This window comes from Aulonocara sp. 'chitande type north' Nkhata Bay, linkage group LG5, assembly GCF_057382095.1.
Source record: "Aulonocara sp. 'chitande type north' Nkhata Bay isolate Kocher_YH1m ecotype deep benthic linkage group LG5, A_spYH_male_GT1.1, whole genome shotgun sequence".
In the NCBI taxonomy this organism is placed as follows: domain Eukaryota; kingdom Metazoa; phylum Chordata; class Actinopteri; order Cichliformes; family Cichlidae; genus Aulonocara; species Aulonocara sp. 'chitande type north' Nkhata Bay.
The window spans coordinates 21,757,994-21,779,591 of NC_141348.1; the positions used below are offsets into that span (position 1 = coordinate 21,757,994).

Sequence of the window (21,598 nt, forward strand, 5' to 3'; positions counted from 1 at the left end):
AACACCTAAAAAAAAAAAAGTATTCAGTGCAACTCTATTTTATTTATATATGTATATATATGTGTGTGTGTATGTTACTCACAGCAATAGTCATCACAAGGCTTCATAAGAACACTTCTGAGGCAAATCTACTCTCTACTGTTACCAATTTCTCATCAGATTACAGCTTTTTAATTAACCACGCTGATTTCATTGTAGTTTGATTAAGTAGGAGATGATTAAGCATTTCCTAATCATCTCCAGGTTAAAACATCCCTCTGTGTCTAAAGATTTGTGGTGTGTGTGTGAGTAATAACCTCTTGTATTGGATAATGTCACAAAAAATAGGGTGTTTTTAGGCTTAAACCTTGGTATGACTAAAGCTCAATAAATCAATCAATCAATCAAGGCTTTATTCGCCACGTGCAGGTTGCCCTGCAGTGAAATAGGACACCCCCACCCCACCCCCCCGACCTTACACACACAACACAGACATCACATGGGGATACAGGTCGGAGATCGGTAGCGTTACAGAAAAAAAACACTGAAATATACACTACAATGGGAAAGTACAAGAGGAAAAAAAGAGACCTCTACTCATGCTGGACAGCATGAGAACAGAGAACAAAAAAACTCCTCTGCACAAAAAAGCACATAAATGTCCACAGCACAACCTTATGGAACACATGACAAGCCACAAGGTCGGGTGGGGGGTGAGGAGTAATCAAACACAGCAGCCGTCCTGCCCAGCGCTACCATTCCAGCGTGGGCTCAGACCCGCCGTGTTCCCAGGAGGGAACAAGCATTGAAGGCGTTTGGAAAGGGAGGTTGGATGAGTGTGTGCGTGTCCAGAGTTCAGCTGAGACAGTGTCCTTCACCCTGCTAGGCTAAGTAAACAGTCTTCCAGCCAACCCAGGTGGCCTTGCATGGAATGGGAAGGAACAGACTAAACACAGTCGTTATCAGGGAGTTTTTGTTCCGTGCCAGCCTTGCGACCGCAGCTGGCGCCGAAAGGGTATCCGCACATGAAGTGATGGTGCTTTTTACTTTAGTGCGAACAGCTCATATGAGCTGACAAACAGACAAACTGAGCATCAGAACGAGGAAGGAAAGTTATTTAAGTGAGATTGAATGTGGCATGGTTGATGTTGCTGGGTGGCCTATTCCAAAAGCTGCTGAACTACTAGGATTTTCCTGCACAAGAAGAATAAACAAAGAATCAAAGATCCAGGGGGTGGCTGTTCTCTGAGCAAAAATGTCTCGTTGGTGTCAGAGATCAGAGGAGGATCCCTAGACGGCTTCAAACAGATAGGAAGGTAACAGTAACTCATTATAATATAATCAAGATAAGCAGAAGAGCATCTCTGAATACACAACACATGGAACATTGAAGCAGAAGAAGACCACACCAGATGTGATTCCTGTCAGCTAAGAACAGGAAACGGTGCAAATCACATGGGCTCACCAAAATTGGATCATAAAAGATGTGAAAGATGAACTTTTGAATGATGAGCCTTGATTTCTCTTGCGACATTCAGATCCATCCTGCCAAAACAGTTCAGGGCGGTGGTGGTGTAATGGTGCGGGGATTACATTTTGGCACACACTTTGGGCTCCTTAATACCAACTCAGCTTTGTTTCAACACCACAGCCTATTGCTGACCTTGTCAGCTATGTAATGACCAAAGTGTACCCATCTTATAATAAACCATGTTATAACACTCTGATCATCATGGTTTCTTGAACATGACAGCGAGGTCACTGTACTCAAATGACAACTAAGGTTCCAACCAACCAGGAGTTGTACCTAATAAAGTATTCACTGACAGTAATACACTAGAAATGTGCATACAAAACAGCAGCACATAATGAATCTTTTATGTTTAATTTCATCTTATCTTGTGACATTGCTTAATAATTACTCTCTTGCAATTTAGGATAGATACTCTAGAAGTGAGTATCTCCTGGTCCCGTAACTAAAGCACTGCTCGGTGTCAGAGATGGCTCTCAAAGCCGCGGTTCTTGTGCTGTTTTCGGCCGTGCTGTCTGAGGTGTCGGCTGGAGTATTTTTTAAGCAGAAGGAGCCGTGCTATGTCCCCTCACCGAAGAGAGGCGGCTTTGGACTGCGGTAAGTTCAACAAAGGCTTATGTCGCTTGAAACCAGTGCAAAAATAGATATTCAGTATGTTAAAGAAGGATTTGCAGTGCTTTGCAAACTCTCAAACTTCCCCTCGTGTCTTTATATTTTGCTTCCAAGGAGCCAGACTTGCCTTGTAATTTTTTTAATGTGATCTTTAAAGTAGTTCTTCAGGCTCTCTGAAGGTCTTTCACGGTTTTTCTTTGGACATTGTCTGTTTTTTCTCTCCTTTTTAGTCTAGTCATTGTATCTGACCTGACCAAGGGATTAACCAGTGTTGTGTCTACAAAAAAAGAACCATTTTTCCTAGCATAAGTACAATTATTTGTTCCAATTTCTTCTGTTAAATCTATGAAACACACAGTGAGAGATATAAAATAGTATTTTTTTTTTTCAACAAGCTGTGCTATTGGCTGGAAAGTTGGCATATGACAGCATGTAGTGTAATGTGTCCTTAAAAATTAAGGAAACTGGAAAAATAGAGGAACAATGAAAATGTTGCAGGGCTTAAAAAACTCTCTGCAGCAGATAAACAATGTCCTTAAGAAATAGTGAAAAAAAGACCTGAGACACAAGACCCGAAAGATAAGTTAGAACTGTGCAAACCCTGTTTTTGCTTAATATACTGTATTTCAATAAAGTACTGCACCAATTTCCCATTTTCTGAGCAAAATCTAAAGAAATGAGGGGTGGCTCAAGACTCATTTTGTATGTTACTGGTATTACATTTGTGTAATACCAGTAATATGTGTAATCTATATGGTATGGACTGACAGAGCACACGATATCTGTGTATTCTTCTCAATACTGCAGCTGTAATGTGAGGTTTTGCACATCAGACTAGTGAGAAGGACAATTATTTTGCATCTTGTATCAAGACTTTAAAAGTTATTTTTTAAAGAGAGGAACTGAAACAGAAGAGCAAGAAGATTTTCAAACAGACTTTATATGTTGTAGCGGGGACATCAAACTTAAACATCAGACTGATCCAGTAACTGTGTGCAATGACACGTATGTTCACAGGACCGCACCTCGTCCTCACGAGTATTTGAAGATTTCTGATCTGCCGAAGTCGTGGGACTGGAGGAACATCAATGGCACCAACTACGTCAGCACTACTCGCAACCAGCACATTCCCCAGTACTGTGGGTCCTGCTGGGCACATGGCAGCACCAGTGCGATGGCAGGTATGACTCAGCAAAGCTTAACTATGTCACATTGTACATGACTATGACACAGGTGTGCTTTCACTTCTTCTTTCCATAGAAGGGACATTGATGAACAGAAAGTAATGGCTGCTACTTATTTCTTATTTGCATTAAATCAGATCGAATCAACATTAAGCGGAAAGGAGCGTGGCCATCTGCCTACCTGTCTGTCCAGAATGTGATCGACTGCGGTGATGCCGGCTCGTGCCACGGAGGAGACCACACTGGGGTTTGGGAATATGCTAACAATCACGGGATCCCAGATGAGACCTGTAATAACTACCAGGCTAAAGACCAGGGTAAGACTTTCACAGTGTACACAGTGACCAGAGTGATGATCATATGCTTCAACATCATATGTTTACTCAGTGCTAATCTAAGAGGCCCTGTTTTGGCTCAGGACACTCCTGCAAGATAGATGAATGCTGTTCTGATAACCTAGGGGAATATGATTATTGACGTTAAAAGGTTTTTACACAGTGTAGGCTAAAATGCACAGGATTTACTGTATTTCATCACATGTGCAAGAGTAGACAGACTCTTTCAAATATGCAACAACTAAGATTAGTAAATATATTTAACCTCCTAGGACCTGGCGTCCACATATGTGGACATCAAATTTTGGGTTATTTAGACCAAAATACTCAATTTTGCTCTACAAGGGCCTGATATCCACTTACGAGGACATTATGCTGCCACTGTTCTATCGAAATTTTAAACGAATATCCTCATATGTGGCTTTCATTTTTCTTAGAAACAAAAATTAGTTAAAAAAAGATCTGGTAATTCTTTGTTTTTACATTCATCAGGTCCCAATCGGCCCAAATATCAAAGAGAAATTAAAAATGCATGCCGTGAAAGAGTTTGGGTCTTAGGAGGTTAAAGGACTTCATCAGAATTTGTTAGAAGACAATACATTTGTGTTTTTAAGGTCAAAATGTTCCCCTGGCTGGCTGCTGCATGTTCCTGTGAGGCTGAGCCATGTATGTTCTGTTTCTCTCTCTCTAAAGATTGCAATAAATTCAACCAATGTGGCACCTGCACCACTTTTGGAGTGTGCAATATTGTGAGTAACTACACCCTGTGGAAGGTGGGAGATTACGGATCCGTCAGTGGGAGAGAGAAGATGATGGCAGAGATTTACGCGCATGGGCCGATCAGGTTTGCAACTTTTTCATACGTTTATAAAATAGTCCATTCTGGTTGCTTTGTTTTACTTGATTATTCAATCTTAATAATAAAGCAGATATCCCAAACCAACATAGGACACTAGTTAGAATCCTGATTTCCACCCTAAACCTTTTCCTGTCATTCCATACTTATGTAGGGGAGAGCAGTGTGTCATGATTTATGAGAAAAATTGTCATCGATATACAAATTCTGTAAACATGAAATCACTGATTTAATAATTAATTAGTTCTCTGGGCCAACTTTCATTTGTTTAAATGTGGTACAGGCTATAAATAAATAGACCTGACAGTCAACACAAAAAGTACATGTATGAGGTATAATTTTTCAATTCCCAAAAATATATATATTTAAAACAATGAAGCGGGCTACATATTGAATGGATCATAACACACAAGTATTGATGTGATAGCAACACTAGCACCGGTATCTATAAAAATTAATATTTGGATCGATCCACCCGCAGATTTTTAAAAGAATCAAAAGTATGACCCATTTTGACTCTGTTTAGAAGGTGGTGGGTTGAGCAGCTTTTGTAGTTTCTTTGAATCATGTTTCTGTCTTGGAAATAAATGTTCATTAAATTAAATCTGCAGTCAAGAAGATCTGTGGTTTAAAGTAGCTTCTCTAGGCTTCATCATTTCAGCATCCAATCATCTGCTGCTGAAATGTTGTCAGTGCAGCAGAGCATTAAACTCATCAGTGACTGCTGCAACTTTTAAGCAGAAAGAGGAAGTAACCTGTGGTATTTAATGATTTTTAATTTCTTAGCTGCGGGATTATGGCCACAGATAAGCTGGATGCGTACACTGGAGGTCTCTACTCTGAGTACCAGGAGGAGGCCTTCATCAACCACATCGTGTCAGTGGCAGGATGGGGAGTGGAAGACGATGTCGAATACTGGATCGTACGCAACTCTTGGGGAGAGCCATGGGTGAGTCGATGCCAGATAGCTAATGAAATGTCCTCTCGTTGCTGTTTAATTTGCAGCCGGTTTTATCAAATCAAATGCATTTTCGCGGTCACAAATACAAGAATATTATTTCATTTGAGAAAGAAATCCTGTATCTGATTTCTTAAAAGAATGACTTTCTTATTTAAGTCTTGGCTTCTTTATTTTTGCCTTCAGGGTGAAAAGGGCTGGCTCAGGATCGTGACCAGTGCCTACAAGGGAGGAAGTGGCAGTAAGTACAACCTGGCAGTAGAGGAGGACTGCATGTACGGAGACCCAATCGTACCCAAGGACTACCTCTAGAGGAGCCCAGTGTCAGATTGTGGGCAGACACTCCGATGCCTTCCAAAGAAAAGCTTTTTGTGTTTTAATGTTAAGAAGGGAATAAGTTCAGGTTTTTCTTTTTTTTTTTTAAACCTAAATCATTATCAGGGTCTTCCAGCTGAATATCAAACTGTTTATGCCGATTCAAACTGTCTGATTACCACAGAGAGGTGTGCAGGCTGTTTTACAGATTTAAACTTTTAAAGGGTTTTATCAGAAAGAAGAATGATGCAAGCTTTTGTGCTGCAGAAAAATTCAGGCCATGCAACAGTCATCACAGTAAATAAAGAGGGTTTTTTGTAACCTACAGTATTGAGACAGCATAGGAAAGCTTTTAGTTTTAATTTGTAAATTCACAGTGATTCAGCCAAAGAACACAACTATCACACTTTCTGCTGCACTGCTCTGATGCCGAATGTTTGCAGTGTGTGGCGTTACTGCTACTGAAAATGTTGCACTACACAGGGAAGAATGCAAAAACTGAAATAAACATACTTTGTGTGCCTTTGTGTGCAGTTTGAGTCAAATATAGATTCTTGTAATTTGCCATTTGTTTTATGATGAACACTTTGAACCCAAAATATTTCATTGTGACAATTTGTTTTCAAACTGTACCAATAAACACTTCATCTGTCCTTTGAGTTAGAATGTTTTATAGAAACCTCTCAGGCTTTTCTATTTTACCATCCACTGTCTTTACTTTAATACACACGTCATTAATTGACGTCAGTCAGGTGAAGATGAACTGACAGTCAGTTTCATGGCGATCTTTTATTATTCCATAACAATACAATCACCTGATCTCACCCAGCAGAGCGTGCTTTTGACATAAGTTAGAAAGACACTCAAGAAAGCTGCAAATGAAGATGCTGGCAGAGCATCTCAGGTAGGAAACAGAATCTAGTGATGACCTTTGGCCCCGTTAGCTAACCAGACTATATTTATGCTACCCGATGATTTCCTCCAATACACAGTGATGATCTTTGGAAGATGCAGTTTGCCCAGTACATTTCAGAGGCTTCTGAAGTTTACCTCTTTAAAACATATTGTTTAGTTCTAGCTTTCTTTTATTCTTTTGTGTATGCTGACAGCCTTTCTGCACTCCTTACTGTCTTAAGAATTGTAAAAACGAATCTTATATGTTTAATTTCATCTTATCTTGTCACATTGCTTAATAATTCCTCTCTTGTAGTTTAGGATAGTTTTTCACTGTCATTACAACATTATTAAAACTGAGCTGCACAGACAGTGCGACACTAAGAGCATTCTCACACATGCCACAACATGACTTGTGATTTCCTTGTAAATCACGTGGGCTTTCGTAGTTGGGGTCATGTGACTAGTATCGGCACCGGTTAATCTTTACTGCATGCATCCACCCAACTCACTCTCAGGTTATTTATGCAGCGGACTAAAACTCTAGAAGTGAGTATCTTCTGGTCCCGTAACTAAAGCACTGCTCGGTGTCAGAGATGGCTCTCAAAGCCGCGGTTCTTGTGCTGTTTTCGGCCGTGCTGTCTGAGGTGTCGGCTGGAGTATTTTTTAAGCAGAAGGAGCCGTGCTATGTCCCCTCACCGAAGAGAGGCGGCTTTGGACTGCGGTAAGTTCAACAAAAGCTTATGTCGCTTTTTTACATAAAGCATAGCAAGTAGTTTAAACTATAAAGAGAAGCGGGTTTAAGTATCTAAGTAACTAACCGAGGCTCGCGACAGCCGTCTGTTAGCTAAACTGGCTATTGTAAATAACCTTAACTAAGAAGTTATTTATTCTTTAATAGATTTATATGAATAAATAATTCAATATAAAAGAATTAAATAAGCCGTACACAGATGTACTGGAAGTCAAAATCAGACCGTTTAAATCCCTTGTTTTATTTGCTTTGTTTTTGGAATGTGTAACAAAAGAAAAAAACCTGTTTTCTCGGTCGGTACAAGTCACGGGATTTGGCGGATCCGTTTTTGCGGAAGTTCCCTGCAGCTCAACCATCAGCCCCCAAAGACTCATTTAGATTCAAAAACAGCTGCTAAACAGCCAGGAGTTCAGAAATAACAACGTGTCGTTCCCAAATCTCTGTCAGAACAAATATTAAATACAAGGCGTCTTTATGTGCAATCTGCGCTTCTATGTGAAATAAAAACAATAAAATTGAGAGCTATTTAGTTTGAACTTGAACTGATTTGTGCCATATTTCTGAAACCAGTGCAAAAATAGATATTCGGTATGTTAAAGAAGGATTTGCAGTGCTTTGCAAACTCTCAAACTTCCCCTCGTGTCTTTATATTTTGCTTCCAAGGAGCCAGACTTGCCTTGTAATTTTTTTAATGTGATCTTTAAAGTAGTTCTTCAGGCTCTCTGAAGGTCTTTCACGGTTTTTCTTTGGACATTGTCTGTTTTTTCTCTCCTTTTTAGTCTAGTCATTGTATCTGACCTGACCAAGGGATTAACCAGTGTTGTGTCTACAAAAAAAGAACCATTTTTCCTAGCATAAGTACAATTATTTGTTCCAATTTCTTCTGTTAAATCTATGAAACACACAGTGAGAGATATAAAATAGTATTTTTTTTTTTCAACAAGCTGTGCTATTGGCTGGAAAGTTGGCATATGCATGTAGTGTAATGTGTCCTTAAAAATTAAGGAAACTGGAAAAATAGAGGAACAATGAAAATGTTGCAGGGCTTAAAAAACTCTCTGCAGCAGATAAACAATGTCCTTAAGAAATAGTGAAAAAAAGACCTGAGACACAAGACCCGAAAGATAAGTTAGAACTGTGCAAACCCTGTTTTTGCTTAATATACTGTATTTCAATAAAGTACTGCACCAATTTCCCATTTTCTGAGCAAAATCTAAAGAAATGAGGGGTGGCTCATTTTGTATGTTACCGGTATTACATTTGTGTAATACCAGTAATATGTGTAATCTATATGGTATGGACTGACAGAGCACACGATATCTGTGTATTCTTCTCAATACTGCAGCTGTAATGTGAGGTTTTGCACATCAGACTAGTGAGAAGGACAATTCTTTTGCATCTTGTATCAAGACTTTAAAAGTTATTTTTTAAAGAGAGGAACTGAAACAGAAGAGCAAGAAGATTTTCAAACAGACTTTATATGTTGTAGCGGGGACATTAAACTTAAACATCAGACTGATCCAGTAACTGTGTGCAATGACACGTATGTTCACAGGACCGCACCTCGTCCTCACGAGTATTTGAAGATTTCTGATCTGCCGAAGTCGTGGGACTGGAGGAACATCAATGGCACCAACTACGTCAGCACTACTCGCAACCAGCACATTCCCCAGTACTGTGGGTCCTGCTGGGCACATGGCAGCACCAGTGCGATGGCAGGTATGACTCAGCAAAGCTTAACTATGTCACATTGTACATCACAAGTCTATGACACAGGTGTGCTTTCACTTCTTCTTTCCATAGAAGGGACATTGATGAACAGAAAGTAATGGCTGCTACTTATTTCTTATTTGCATTAAATCAGATCGAATCAACATTAAGCGGAAAGGAGCGTGGCCATCTGCCTACCTGTCTGTCCAGAATGTGATCGACTGCGGTGATGCCGGCTCGTGCCACGGAGGAGACCACACTGGGGTTTGGGAATATGCTAACAATCACGGGATCCCAGATGAGACCTGTAATAACTACCAGGCTAAAGACCAGGGTAAGACTTTCACAGTGTACACAGTGACCAGAGTGATGATCATATGCTTCAACATCATATGTTTACTCAGTGCTAATCTAAGAGGCCCTGTTTTGGCTCAGGACACTCCTGCAAGATAGATGAATGCTGTTCTGATAACCTAGGGGAATATGATTATTGACGTTAAAAGGTTTTTACACAGTGTAGGCTAAAATGCACAGGATTTACTGTATTTCACCACATGTGCAAGAGTAGACAGACTCTTTCAAATATGCAACAACTAAGATTAGTAAATATATTTAAAGGACTTCATCAGAATTTGTTAGAAGAAAATACATTTGTGTTTTTAAGGTCAAAATGTTCCCCTGGCTGGCTGCTGCATGTCCCTGTGAGGCTGAGCCATGTATGTTCTGTTTCTCTCTCTCTAAAGATTGCAATAAATTCAACCAATGTGGCACCTGCACCACTTTTGGAGTGTGCAATATTGTGAGTAACTACACTCTGTGGAAGGTGGGAGATTACGGATCCGTCAGTGGGAGAGAGAAGATGATGGCAGAGATTTACGCGCATGGGCCGATCAGGTTTGCAGCTTTTTCATACGTTTATAAAATAGTCCATTCTGGTTGCTTTGTTTTACTTGATTATTCAATCTTAATAATAAAGCAGATATCCCAAACCAACATAGGACACTAGTTAGAATCCTGATTTCCACCCTAAACCTTTTCCTGTCATTCCATACTTTCCTTTCTAATAATTGCTAAAAAGGCAAAAAGAAATCTCTAAAAAATAATTTTGTTCTAGCAAAGTGAATTTTAAAATATTTATAACAATGTAGATTTGAAAAAAGCTATGCAGTACTACAAATTTTGGTATCTGTCCAATACCAAGTAACTAGAAGTGCAGTATTGCCACTACTGTTACCGATTCTTTCAAACTATAAAGGCAGCTTATGTAGGGGAGAGCAGTGTGTCATGATTTATGAGAAAAATTGTCATCGATATACAAATTCTGTAAACATGAAATCGCTGATTTAATAATTAATTTGTTCTTTGGGCCAACTTTCATTTGTTTAAATGTGGTACAGGCTATAAATAAATAGACGTGACAGTCGAGACAAAGTACATGTTTGAGGTATCATTTTTTCAATTCCCCAAAATATATATATTTAAAACAATGAAGCGGGCTACATATTGAATGGATCATAACACACAAGTATTGATCTGATAGCAACACTAGCACCGGTATCTATAAAAATTAATATTTGGATCGATCCACCCGCAGATTTTTAAAAGAATCAAAAGTATGACTCATGTGACATTTCTCCCTTTCAAGGTTTGGTTCCATTATCCACTCAGTTTCCACTCAACAAAATGTACTCACATTTTGTTAAAAATACAGTATATGAATGTGATGACAATAAGCACATGATGCACGAGAGTTTGTAGTGTGATCGGGTACTAAATATGGTGCAGCTAGAATACTCCTACTTCCTCTTGTCTCGTTTCTGTTAGTTGAAATCTGAGGTGTGAAGCTGTTGGAGCTACATAAAGATTATACTGAAACCGTTTGTCTCTGGGTTGAGCTTCAGTAGGACAGAAGTGTAGTTTTATATACCGCCTTCAATTGCAGTGAAAGTGAATTGTCATTTGTGGCATTATAGGCACATGTCAAACTTAAACCTCAGAGGGCAAATCCTCATTATTTGCAGATTATAAAGTGATTGCAATGACAGATGAGAGTATTTGTAGTTCTTAGGTTTTAATAAGCATCCAATTTTATTGACATTTCCCAGTCATTGAGTTGTCATGTTGAGATTTTTGGAAATGTGTAAAAACCCAATGAAAGGCATAGTGTTTCGCTTTTACACAAGGATTTTTGTGAGCAAAGTATATATTTGTGCTTCACTTACTGAATTGTGTGATGGCAGCTAGTTGAGTTTTTGTTGAAGGTTTGATTGTAAGAGTGGGCCTTGTATTATTTATTACTAGCAAATGTACCAATATATACGATTGTGGGAATCGCATAAAATAGTTGAATGCGAAATATAGATATAGTTTCATCAAGGTCGGTCTGCTCGTCTAGGGGGTGATGGGGAACGTACTGTACATACATAAGCTACAATCATTATAGTGTGATGTCAGTAAAGTGTATTTGCCTGTCCCTGGCAGTTTGACAACCCTGACCCATTTTGACTCTGTTTAGAAGGTGGTGGGTTGAGCAGCTTTTGTAGTTTCTTTGAATCATGTTTCTGTCTTGGAAATAAATGTTTATTAAATTAAATCTGCAGTCAAGAAGATCTGTGGTTTAAAGTAGCTTCTCTAGGCTTCATCATTTCAGCATCCAATCATCTGCTGCTGAAATGTTGTCAGTGCAGCAGAGCATTAAACTCATCAGTGACTGCTGCAACTTTTAAGCAGAAAGAGGAAGTAACCTGTGGTATTTAATGATTTTTAATTTCTTAGCTGCGGGATTATGGCCACAGATAAGCTGGATGCGTACACTGGAGGTCTCTACTCTGAGTACCAGGAGGAGGCCTTCATCAACCACATCGTGTCAGTGGCAGGATGGGGAGTGGAAGACGATGTCGAATACTGGATCGTACGCAACTCTTGGGGAGAGCCATGGGTGAGTCGATGCCAGATAGCTAATGAAATGTCCTCTCGTTGCTGTTTAATTTGCAGCCGGTTTTATCAAATCAAATGCATTTTCGCGGTCACAAATACAAGAATATTATTTCATTTGAGAAAGAAATCCTGTATCTGATTTCTTAAAAGAATGACTTTCTTATTTAAGTCTTGGCTTCTTTATTTTTGCCTTCAGGGTGAAAAGGGCTGGCTCAGGATCGTGACCAGTGCCTACAAGGGAGGAAGTGGCAGTAAGTACAACCTGGCAGTAGAGGAGGACTGCATGTACGGAGACCCAATCGTACCCAAGGACTACCTCTAGAGGAGCCCAGTGTCAGATTGTGGGCAGACACTCCGATGCCTTCCAAAGAAAAGCTTTTTGTGTTTTAATGTTAAGAAGGGAATAAGTTCAGGTTTTTCTTTTTTTTTTTTTTAAACCTAAATCATTATCAGGGTCTTCCAGCTGAATATCAAACTGTTTATGCCGATTCAAACTGTCTGATTACCACAGAGAGGTGTGCAGGCTGTTTTACAGATTTAAACTTTTAAAGGGTTTTATCAGAAAGAAGAATGATGCAAGTTTTTGTGCTGCAGAAAAATTCAGGCCATGCAACAGTCATCACAGTAAATAAAGAGGGTTTTTTGTAACCTACAGTATTGAGACAGCATAGGAAAGCTTTTAGTTTTAATTTGTAAATTCACAGTGATTCAGCCAAAGAACACAACTATCACACTTTCTGCTGCACTGCTCTGATGCCGAATGTTTGCAGTGTGTGGCGTTACTGCTACTGAAAATGTTGCACTACACAGGGAAGAATGCAAAAACTGAAATAAACATACTTTGTGTGCCTTTGTGTGCAGTTTGAGTCAAATATAGATTCTTGTAATTTGTTTTATGATGAACACTTTGAACCCAAAATATTTCATTGTGACAATTTGTTTTCAAACTGTACCAATAAACACTTCATCTGTCCTTTGAGTTAGAATGTTTTATAGAAACCTCTCAGGCTTTTCTATTTTACCATCCACTGTCTTTACTTTAATACACACGTCATTAATTGATGTCAGTCAGGTGAAGATGATTTCCTCCAATACACAGTGATGATCTTTGGAAGATGCAGTTTGCCCAGTACATTTCAGAGGCTTCTGAAGTTTACTGAAAGAAGCTTTTTGCAAAATAAGCAGTCTTCATACCAGCAGATACACAAAAGGAGAAAAGGCACAGAAAGGTAAAAACAAGTTTTCTATTAGTTAATTCAAATCAGTTCCATTTTATTTGTATAGTATCGAATCACTGTCGCCTCACGGCCCTTTATACCATCACCTGATTGAGTTCTCTCGTTTACAGAGAAAGCCAAACAATCGGGTGATTCCTTATGAGGAAGCACGTGGCGACAGTGGGAAGGAAAAACTGTCAGGTGGCTCGGCCTGGGTAAAGCTAGAGAGAGTGTAGGACCTGAGAGCAGAAATTAAAGTGAGTTGAAAATTCAGACTGAAAAGCAGATCTTGCATTTTCTATTAATGGGACAGACCTGCAAAGAATGAACTACATACCAACTGTAAATCAAGAGCCTGTGCAGGTGAAATGCACAGCCCGGTGATGGCCTTTATCAGAAAGTTGCAGTTTCCTTCAAGCCATCTGAAGAGCAACATTCTTACACGCCAGCAGGGAAGATGTTGCTTCTCTTTGAACCCATGTTCATTTGTGAACACACATTTTTAGTGATAAAGATTAACAGATACAGATCCTCTCTCAGTGGTGATTGCCTGTCTGCTGGTGTAGTCAGGTGTTTCAATACACCTGACTACACAGGTGCTGCTTCTCCTAAAGGAACACTTCCTCTACCATTTGTCATTGTTAGCCAATGGTAAGTATTTAGATAACTACATAAGTGACAATTTTACAATTCTTAAGACAGTAAGGAGTGCAGAAAGGCTGTCAGCATACACAAAAGAAAAGAAAGGTAGAACTAAACAATATGTTTTAAAGAGGTCTAATTTGCATCGTTAAACAGTCATTGGTTCACTAGGACTTAGCAGGGGACCACTGATGCTAATGACCCCTAGCTTTAAAAAGAGGGAGAGGTCACAATACACCGAATGGGAAAAATAAAACAATGTATTTAAATGTCTTACACAACCAGCTTCAAAGGCTTTGGTGATGTATTTTTGAGATTGTGAGTTCACTACCTCCAGTACTGTTTGCCTTGCAATTAGTATTTTAAATTTCTTAAATCTGCATCTGAGAAATATCTCGTATCATTAAAAGACTAAAGAAGACTATGAAAATTATAAGAACTAACCTGAAATCGTCAAAGTCAGCCTGGAAACAAACCGAAAACAAAAACTTCAAATAAAAGTGGTGTGTAATCACCTGCTTCAATTAAATATGCGGCTTTTGAGGTTTACAGATCTCCATATTAAAACAAACTCTCATGCAAATAAAATGCACGAGAGGGAGCCGATTATATTTACGCAGTCCGAGACTGTATGAAAAACAAAAACAGAAACAAGCAACATTTTAAAGTTTATTTTAAAAGAGCTCAGACCAACATAAAATATAGAAAATCAAATATACAGGTAAAAAAAGCAACGTTCAGCTGCATCGTCAGATAAATCTGGGTCATTACTTTCACACCACTCAGCCAGCTCAGCGACAGTCACATCTGCTTTCATGTTTCCTTAACAGAAACTAATTTCCACTTCACTTTGCCAAAATGAAAAATCCACCTCCAAGCTATGTGCTTCAGCCACAAGCACCTGCTTATCAGATAACAGATCTTCCACCTCCTTTACGTCTCCCTTTTTGGGTGTCAATTCCACATCAGTTGATCATGATGAAGTTTGACTTGCAGTGGGCTGAAAAACAATCACCCACGTTAGTGCTTCAGACGGATGAGAGCCCAAAGACTTCCTTTTATTTATTAAAGGAATAATAGACTTTCTATAAACTTTCCTTTCTCGCCACTTACCGATAAACTCAGCAACAGCGTCGTGTTCTCCATCTGTGCGGATCGTTCCTGCGATGCTGTCGTTCTCAAGGATCGGCAAGAAGAGTTGAACAAAGTCCGACGTATAGGGAGGAGCGATCACATCCAGCACCTTTAAGAGAAATATCTCACACTGAGCTCTGTTCACAAAGGTCTGATGTACTGAAACAGTGTCTTATTTCCACATTTACCAATTATAGAGCATCAACTTCAGGTGTTTTATGAAGATTCTAGATCAAATATACCAACTACTCGGGTAAAGACGTCACTATCCAATAACAGGAATGGAAACAGTGAACATTAATCTGTGCAAAGCTGAAATTGAACAAACAACAGGAGAACAGACCTGACAGGAAAGAGTGCACACATAAACCAGATTTCCATAAGCAGCTGTTACCTCAGTGACAAAATATCTAATGAGGGAGATATCTGTGTTGAGTTTCTCCAGACATTTGCGGATGTAGCTGACGACGGGCAGCACGTAGCCACGACTCAGCAGGTGAACCATTCGGTCCAGCAGAGTCTTCTTCAACTCCAACTGGAGGGGGAAATAAAACAAACATGCTGTCAGCTCAGAGCTACAACACACAGGCGTCTGTTAACAAGCTGGAATTAAAAGCATGCGAGGCACACAACGCCCACCTGCTCCATGACGTCCAGCTGAGAGTGCTCGGTCTCAAAGAGCTTGATGAGCAGCTGGAGGACCTGCGGGTGCAGCAGCTGGTGACATGTACAGATCTGTGCAGAGAAAATTTTAATGTTTGAACTTTAAGCTCCGCAAATTAAACACAATTTAATCTTTCATCTTGCAGCAGTGTCGCACCTCATCCAGTAAAGCTAAATGGACGGGGGTGTGGTCTGTTTGCAGCTGGAAGTACCGCGGCTCGGACACCGTCCAGTCCACCCACTTCAGAACTCCCATAGCAACCACTGGAAACCTGAACACACAGACAGTCAGTCAGTGTGGAAGTCTGGCTCTCAAACTCCGGTTTTACTTTAAGTACCAATATTTGAACCCTTCTGTACCGTATATACACACAATAGAGTCTAATGGTATAAAACTAAATAATCATACATGTAAATAGATTTTTCATTTGCACATTTCTTCTGGTAAATCTTGGAAGCCCATCAGCTCGAGCTCGGCTGTATTCAGGCTTTGAATGATTAACTGAAGATCAACATATTAAAAATGCTGTTGCTTCAAGTTTCCCCTTTGTTTCTTCTTTAACACAATATACTTCCTACTCTTACTACAGACCTTACTCTACAACAATGAAAACATTATGACACACAAATCCGACTGTACGGGTTCTGCTTCAAAATATTGAACTGTTTTCAGTGCCTATGAAAATATCAAAATTAACTGCACAGTCTGGTAACATCACTAGATTTGTTGCTTCAGAAAGAAAAACAGAGGTGAAAGTAACTACGATGGTGAAGTGAGCACTGAAAGAGCTGTATTCTAATAAATAACCTTGTTCATTTTCACTGATTAAAAGTGCATCTTTTCCTGGTAAAACGATGCTTAACAACCATTGCAACATGTCTCAATAACCCTTACACTCCTTTACAAAGATTCACTGCATGATGGGGTTAAGATTAGTGTGTTAGATGATAGAAGAGTCGCATTAGATACGATGAAACCAACTAACCAATATTTCATATTTGAAAGCTCTTGTCAAACACTCACCTGATGCACTGGTACAAAGTGCCGAGCTCAGCAATCAGCTCTGTGGCTCCTTTGTTCTCATTGCAGCACAGGTTGTGCACGGTCTCAATAGCCTTAGAGGTTGACTTCAGCTCATCTTTATTAATGTTCACTCGCTTGTTCTGGAATTGGGATAAAATAAGCATATTTTCATTATTATATGATTTAAATTAACAATGCACACAGCATCATTGTTTTTTGTACCTTTTTCCAGGTCTCCACCACACTGGCAGCATAGGCTAAAATGTGGATGTATTTGTGTTTATGGTCTTGGTTGATCTTCGATCCAGGCTTGAAAAGCGACTGCATAAACAGGTCGAGAAAGGCTGGCACTCTGATCTAAAGACAAGACAGACAAGTGCTTAAATTCAGAGTGCTTTAGTTAGTAAACACTGGACATAAACAGCAGGAAGAATGTTCTGAACTCACCAGTTCGACAGGAGGAGGGTCCATGCTGCTAAACATCTTGAACAGAACTGTTATATCAGCAGGATTCAGGGCTCCTTTGGACAACATGGCGCCAAGAGCCTGGCAGGCTCGAGGGTAGGCTGCCGCTGTACCAAGCGCAAGGGTTATCTGACTGGCATCGTGACCTCTGCAATATAAACCACCTTTATTGCATCGTTTTTATTACTCAAGCTCATCCACAAAACTCTAATCTCACAGTTAATCACATTCGCTTGATCACTTTGACCACATCCGTTGACAACGTTACCTCTCATGTGCAGACTTTTGCACCTCCTGGCCGATCCTGCGGACAGCTGAACCTCCCTGTTCCTCCTGAGCAAGGATGGACATCATTGCCTGGGCAAAGAGGTAGGTGTGCTCGCCGTGACACACCATTTTCTGTTGGAAAGAGTCGGGCGCAGCTCATCAGAGACCATTACTTACAGCACTTTTAAAAAAGTGGCACATAGAGACAAAAAGATACATATTTTACAGATCTTTGATGGTTGACAGAACAGACACGCAAAGTAATCCTCACAGCAAATTCGGGCAGGTTCTTCTCCAGGTTTTCTTCTCCTCCGTCTAGCAGCGTGGCCAAAGATGTTCTCAACACCCGAGAGAAAACTTCCAGCTGTTGGCAGGCTGTGGACACGCTGGTGATCTCGCCCTGGTAACCTGCATCTGAAATGAGCTAAACAAACACAAACACAATACTGAAAAGAAGCAGTGACAGTCCAAGTCATCAAGCTGCAAAAATGTATCAAAAAAATAAGAAAAATGATTCTATTAAGGTGAATTTTCATAATCGTGTGAATTACAATTACAACAATACACTTACTGACCATGTTTTTATGTGCACCTGTTTAGCTGCACATTAACAAAAATAACTAATGAGTCAAACCCATGCAGAGCCAGACTGATTTACTGGCAGGCCTACATTACCTTTTCTGCTGATCTATTGGTATTGGCATTAACTGTTGCATAGTTTGTCCACCAGAGGGCCCTCTGCAACTTCCCTGCTGCCAATACTTACATGGGATCTCACTAAAACAAAATCTAACTGATCTAAGAAGAGTTGGACAGAGCATATACAAATAAATAAAAAAAACTACACATAAAAAATAAAACACAGATAAATCTGTCTGTGTTTCATGTGTCTGAAAAAAATTAGATGCAAATGTCTCTGAATATCTGATTCTTAAATCGGTCATACAAATCATATCAGTCACATGGCAGATCAGTGTGTGTAGACATGATCAAGGCAACCTGCTGAAGATTAAACGAGCATCAGAATGAGAAAGAAAGTTGATATAAGTGACTTTGAACGTTGCACAGGATCAATGTGGACCAAAATCTGAGGAATTTTCCCAGCATGAAGAATTAAGGCAGTTCTGCTCCAAGCAAAGTGTCCCTAATAATGTGTCCAATGAGTGTAAACCACAATGACAGAACATCAGAAACAAATTTAAAGTTAAAATCTTTAACTTGACTCTTTCTATTGGTTAGTTTGTGTTCATGTCCTAATCTTCAGCACCTGCTGCTCTTACTGTTTCCACAGCTACTACTATACCTTTACAGTGAAGTTGAGCATCAGGCAATCTGGGTGAGCCTCCGCCAGCTTATAGAAGAGATCTCTCCACGTTGTGTGCGCTATCATCTGCTCAAGCCAAGCAGGAGTCTAAAAGGGCAGGAGACTGGTTTCTCAAGGTTTCTCACCACTTTCATTTGTCATATATGTAATTACCCCGGGTGTTTAGAGATCTCACCTCTCCCTCAACGGTGAAGATGGAATCAGCTTTCTGGGGGTCAAAGTGTTTTATCAGAAGACTCTTGAGGTGATTTTCTACTCGTTCTTGGACCTGTGCAGGCTCCACACCTGAATAATTACATTACACATTAATGAAAAGCCATCAGTAAGACAAACTAAAAATAGCTTTCTGACACAACAACAGTAAGACGAGTAGTCTGACAGGTACCCATCTGGATGAGCCACTCAGCCAGCAGATTAACAGTCTGAGCCACGGCAGAGTAATTTTCAGAGAGAAGCTGGATGACATGTTCTGGAGAGCCACCTGCTTGAAAATACCTGCAGAAACAACATGGTTGTTAATCAATAAATGTCTTTTTAACAAAACTTATATTACATTTACATGAGAGTGCAGACACTTACGTTTTGAGGGTGCTGAAGATAGCAGGCTCCATGATGTAATCCCTGCTGGAGAATTTCTCCAGGCAAGCTTCCTGGATTTTCCCATCATTTTCTCCTTCACCGTAACCATCCTCCTGAAATACACAGTGATGCAGATGCTTCTAAAGTGATTCATCTATCTTGGGAATAATAAGTAATACTCTGGTTCTCATTTGCATATAGTGACATATTATGGTGTAGCTACAAGGTAGAGGAGAATCGACAGGTGCTATACAAGATGTTATTATTAGACTCTGAGCAGGTTTCCTAATAATCATCCAAGTTAAAAGACACGGATATGTAGACATCAGGTTTGTGCTTCAGTTCAGTAACTAAGCAGAAGTTTCGCTTAAAACACACAGCTCTAACAATTTGAGCTTATTTTCTTGTCTCTTCTAGTTGAATACAGGTCTATGTGACTATCACCTTATCCTGATTTACTACTGTTTGAAAAACATGCACACTAAAAACGGAACAAGGTGCCATATTGAAGGCAAACTTAACTTCTACAGTCATAGTTTATATATGAGGACATAATAAAAACCATCCGTTCCTAGAAGTGACAATCACCAGACACTGCACGATGCGTTATCACAATACTTCACTCACGATGTTGATTACACACACAGCTTCTTCTTCTTCAGGGTTTAATGGCAGCTGGCATCCTTGTACATGCAGTGCTACCATCTTCTATTTCAGTCCGTTATTACACTCTTAAATTCTACTACTTATTCTTGCGTCTTTTGGGATCTTACAAAGCTTCAAACAAGCATCGACTATTAAATCAGCCGTCGACGATCTTGATAGTTGACGTAATCGTGACTAGTCGACCAATCGTGGCAGCCCTAACTGGCAGTTTGCTGCTCTGGAGCATTCAGGTGTCTCTGTTCCCCAGAGAACCCATCCCATCAAATTCACCTCAAAGTCAGAGCATGCCATGCTCAGAAAAACTGCAAAAACCCAAGAACTACATCTCAGACTCTACAGACTTCAGTTATCATGTTAAAGGTTAAAGTTCGTGGTGGAGGGCTGATGATTTGGACTCGTTTTGCAGCCACAGGACCTGAGCGTCTTGTAAACATTGAGTCAACTATGAGCTCCTCGGTATACCAAAGTGTTCTAGAGTCAAATGGTCCAACAGCTAAAGCTTGGCCCAAAGTGGGTCAATTTTTATCATGTCCTGATTTACAAAACCTTAGAATTGACACAGGTGCGATTTCTCCTTTGTAACCACGACTGTGTGAACACTATCAAAACAGTCGATTCTGTTTTCTGTTGTTCCAAATCAGAGATAAAATATGTTTTATCAATTTATTTTATCAGATATTTTAGTCAGAAATAAAACAAACTTGAACCTATAGCGAGTTGATCACCAGTTTGTAACATGAACATGAAGCAGCTGTGTCGTTAGTTAGCCTGCAGCTGGCTAACAAAGCCAGAGTTTAGACTATACAATGCATCTTTAGAGTACCGGAAGCACTTGTCTCAGCACATCAGCTCTTGTATTAAAGATAACGAGGGTCTGACAATTAATCATCAGCTGCTGTGACTCCAGCGATGCTAATGCTGGCTAGCTAACCGAGAGCCAAACAGCAACAAGTCGCGATCTCACCATGCTACCCTCCGTGCCTTCCCAGTCTCCGGAACCGCTGTAATATTCCTCGTCCATGGTCACGGGGAAAGCAGGGACGTTGGTAACCGCTGCAATAACACACCTGTTGTATTTAAATCATGCACTGACTCGTTTAACAGCAGAAACCGGGCTGACAGTCAGCTTAGCCAGCAAGCTAACAACAACACAGGAGGAAAATGGCGAGGCTGTAGGCCACGCCCCATTCGTGGGATTTCTCCCTGAGTTTAGACTTTCAGGCTCAAACCGATTGGAGTTTCCTTTGTTTAGTACTTAAAATGGTAAACTTTTGCAAGGAAAACTGGAAAAGGGTGCAGTGATTTATTTAAACTTTAAAAACATAAATGGAAATAACAACATATAAGGGAAAAACTGAGTTTTTGCAATGCTAATGAACTCGAAAGCCACTATTTGGTACAATCACTGGAATCTCAGATGTCTTAGGCAAGCTTTCTCATAATTTTTTAAGTAGTCTTTAGGAATAGTTCTGCAGCCTTCTTGAAGTGCATGGTTCAGGGTTAAGTGGTTTAACAAACAAAAAAAACCCATTCCTTTGAAAATGGTCAGGTA

The 21,598-nt window shown here is 39.9% G+C and overlaps 3 protein-coding genes across 3 annotated transcripts; 2 read left to right on the top strand and 1 right to left on the bottom strand.

The window, feature by feature from the left end:
* The first annotated feature begins 1,917 nt into the window (after positions 1-1,917).
* Positions 1,918-6,423, top strand: LOC147330491 (cathepsin Z-like). The gene is made up of 6 exons (XM_086292073.1): positions 1,918-2,107; positions 3,140-3,303; positions 3,444-3,623; positions 4,335-4,485; positions 5,284-5,446; positions 5,642-6,423. Exons 1-6 carry the CDS (start codon positions 1,980-1,982, stop codon positions 5,765-5,767), a joined length of 912 nt encoding a protein of 303 aa, XP_086148199.1. The 5' UTR covers positions 1,918-1,979; the 3' UTR covers positions 5,768-6,423.
* Positions 6,424-7,118: 695 nt separating this feature from the next.
* On the top strand, positions 7,119-13,038 carry LOC147330492 (cathepsin Z-like). The gene is made up of 6 exons (XM_086292075.1): positions 7,119-7,388; positions 8,974-9,137; positions 9,283-9,462; positions 9,872-10,022; positions 11,904-12,066; positions 12,262-13,038. The coding sequence occupies exons 1-6, from the start codon at positions 7,261-7,263 to the stop codon at positions 12,385-12,387; spliced, it is 912 nt and encodes a 303-aa protein (XP_086148201.1). The 5' UTR covers positions 7,119-7,260; the 3' UTR covers positions 12,388-13,038.
* Positions 13,039-14,580: 1,542 nt separating this feature from the next.
* On the bottom strand, positions 14,581-21,221 carry nelfcd (negative elongation factor complex member C/D). The gene is made up of 15 exons (XM_086292074.1): positions 21,011-21,221; positions 19,381-19,493; positions 19,187-19,296; positions 18,977-19,086; positions 18,781-18,888; positions 17,749-17,901; positions 17,479-17,609; positions 17,193-17,358; positions 16,968-17,102; positions 16,746-16,885; positions 15,879-15,993; positions 15,698-15,793; positions 15,453-15,593; positions 15,038-15,167; positions 14,581-14,924 (listed from the first exon to the last, which is right to left on the bottom strand). The coding sequence occupies exons 1-15, from the start codon at positions 21,065-21,067 to the stop codon at positions 14,890-14,892; spliced, it is 1,740 nt and encodes a 579-aa protein (XP_086148200.1). The 5' UTR covers positions 21,068-21,221; the 3' UTR covers positions 14,581-14,889.
* Positions 21,222-21,598: the final 377 nt, after the last annotated feature.

Excerpts from the sequence above, each read along its gene's own strand:
- LOC147330491 (XM_086292073.1), top strand. The coding sequence starts at position 1,980 with ATGGCTCTCAAAGCCGCGGTTCTTGTGCTGTTTTCGGCCGTGCTGTCT. Across the intron at positions 3,624-4,334 it reads CTACCAGGCTAAAGACCAGG|ATTGCAATAAATTCAACCAA; the intron begins GTAAGACTTTCA and ends CTCTCTCTAAAG. Across the intron at positions 5,447-5,641 it reads ACTCTTGGGGAGAGCCATGG|GGTGAAAAGGGCTGGCTCAG; the intron begins GTGAGTCGATGC and ends TTTTGCCTTCAG.
- LOC147330492 (XM_086292075.1), top strand. The coding sequence starts at position 7,261 with ATGGCTCTCAAAGCCGCGGTTCTTGTGCTGTTTTCGGCCGTGCTGTCT. Across the intron at positions 9,138-9,282 it reads CAGCACCAGTGCGATGGCAG|ATCGAATCAACATTAAGCGG; the intron begins GTATGACTCAGC and ends GCATTAAATCAG. Across the intron at positions 10,023-11,903 it reads TACGCGCATGGGCCGATCAG|CTGCGGGATTATGGCCACAG; the intron begins GTTTGCAGCTTT and ends TTAATTTCTTAG.
- nelfcd (XM_086292074.1), bottom strand. The coding sequence starts at position 21,067 with ATGGACGAGGAATATTACAGCGGTTCCGGAGACTGGGAAGGCACGGAG. Across the intron at positions 19,297-19,380 it reads ATCTTCAGCACCCTCAAAAC|GTATTTTCAAGCAGGTGGCT; the intron begins GTAAGTGTCTGC and ends TTGTTTCTGCAG. Across the intron at positions 14,925-15,037 it reads CGCTGTTGCTGAGTTTATCG|CCCACTGCAAGTCAAACTTC; the intron begins GTAAGTGGCGAG and ends ATTGTTTTTCAG.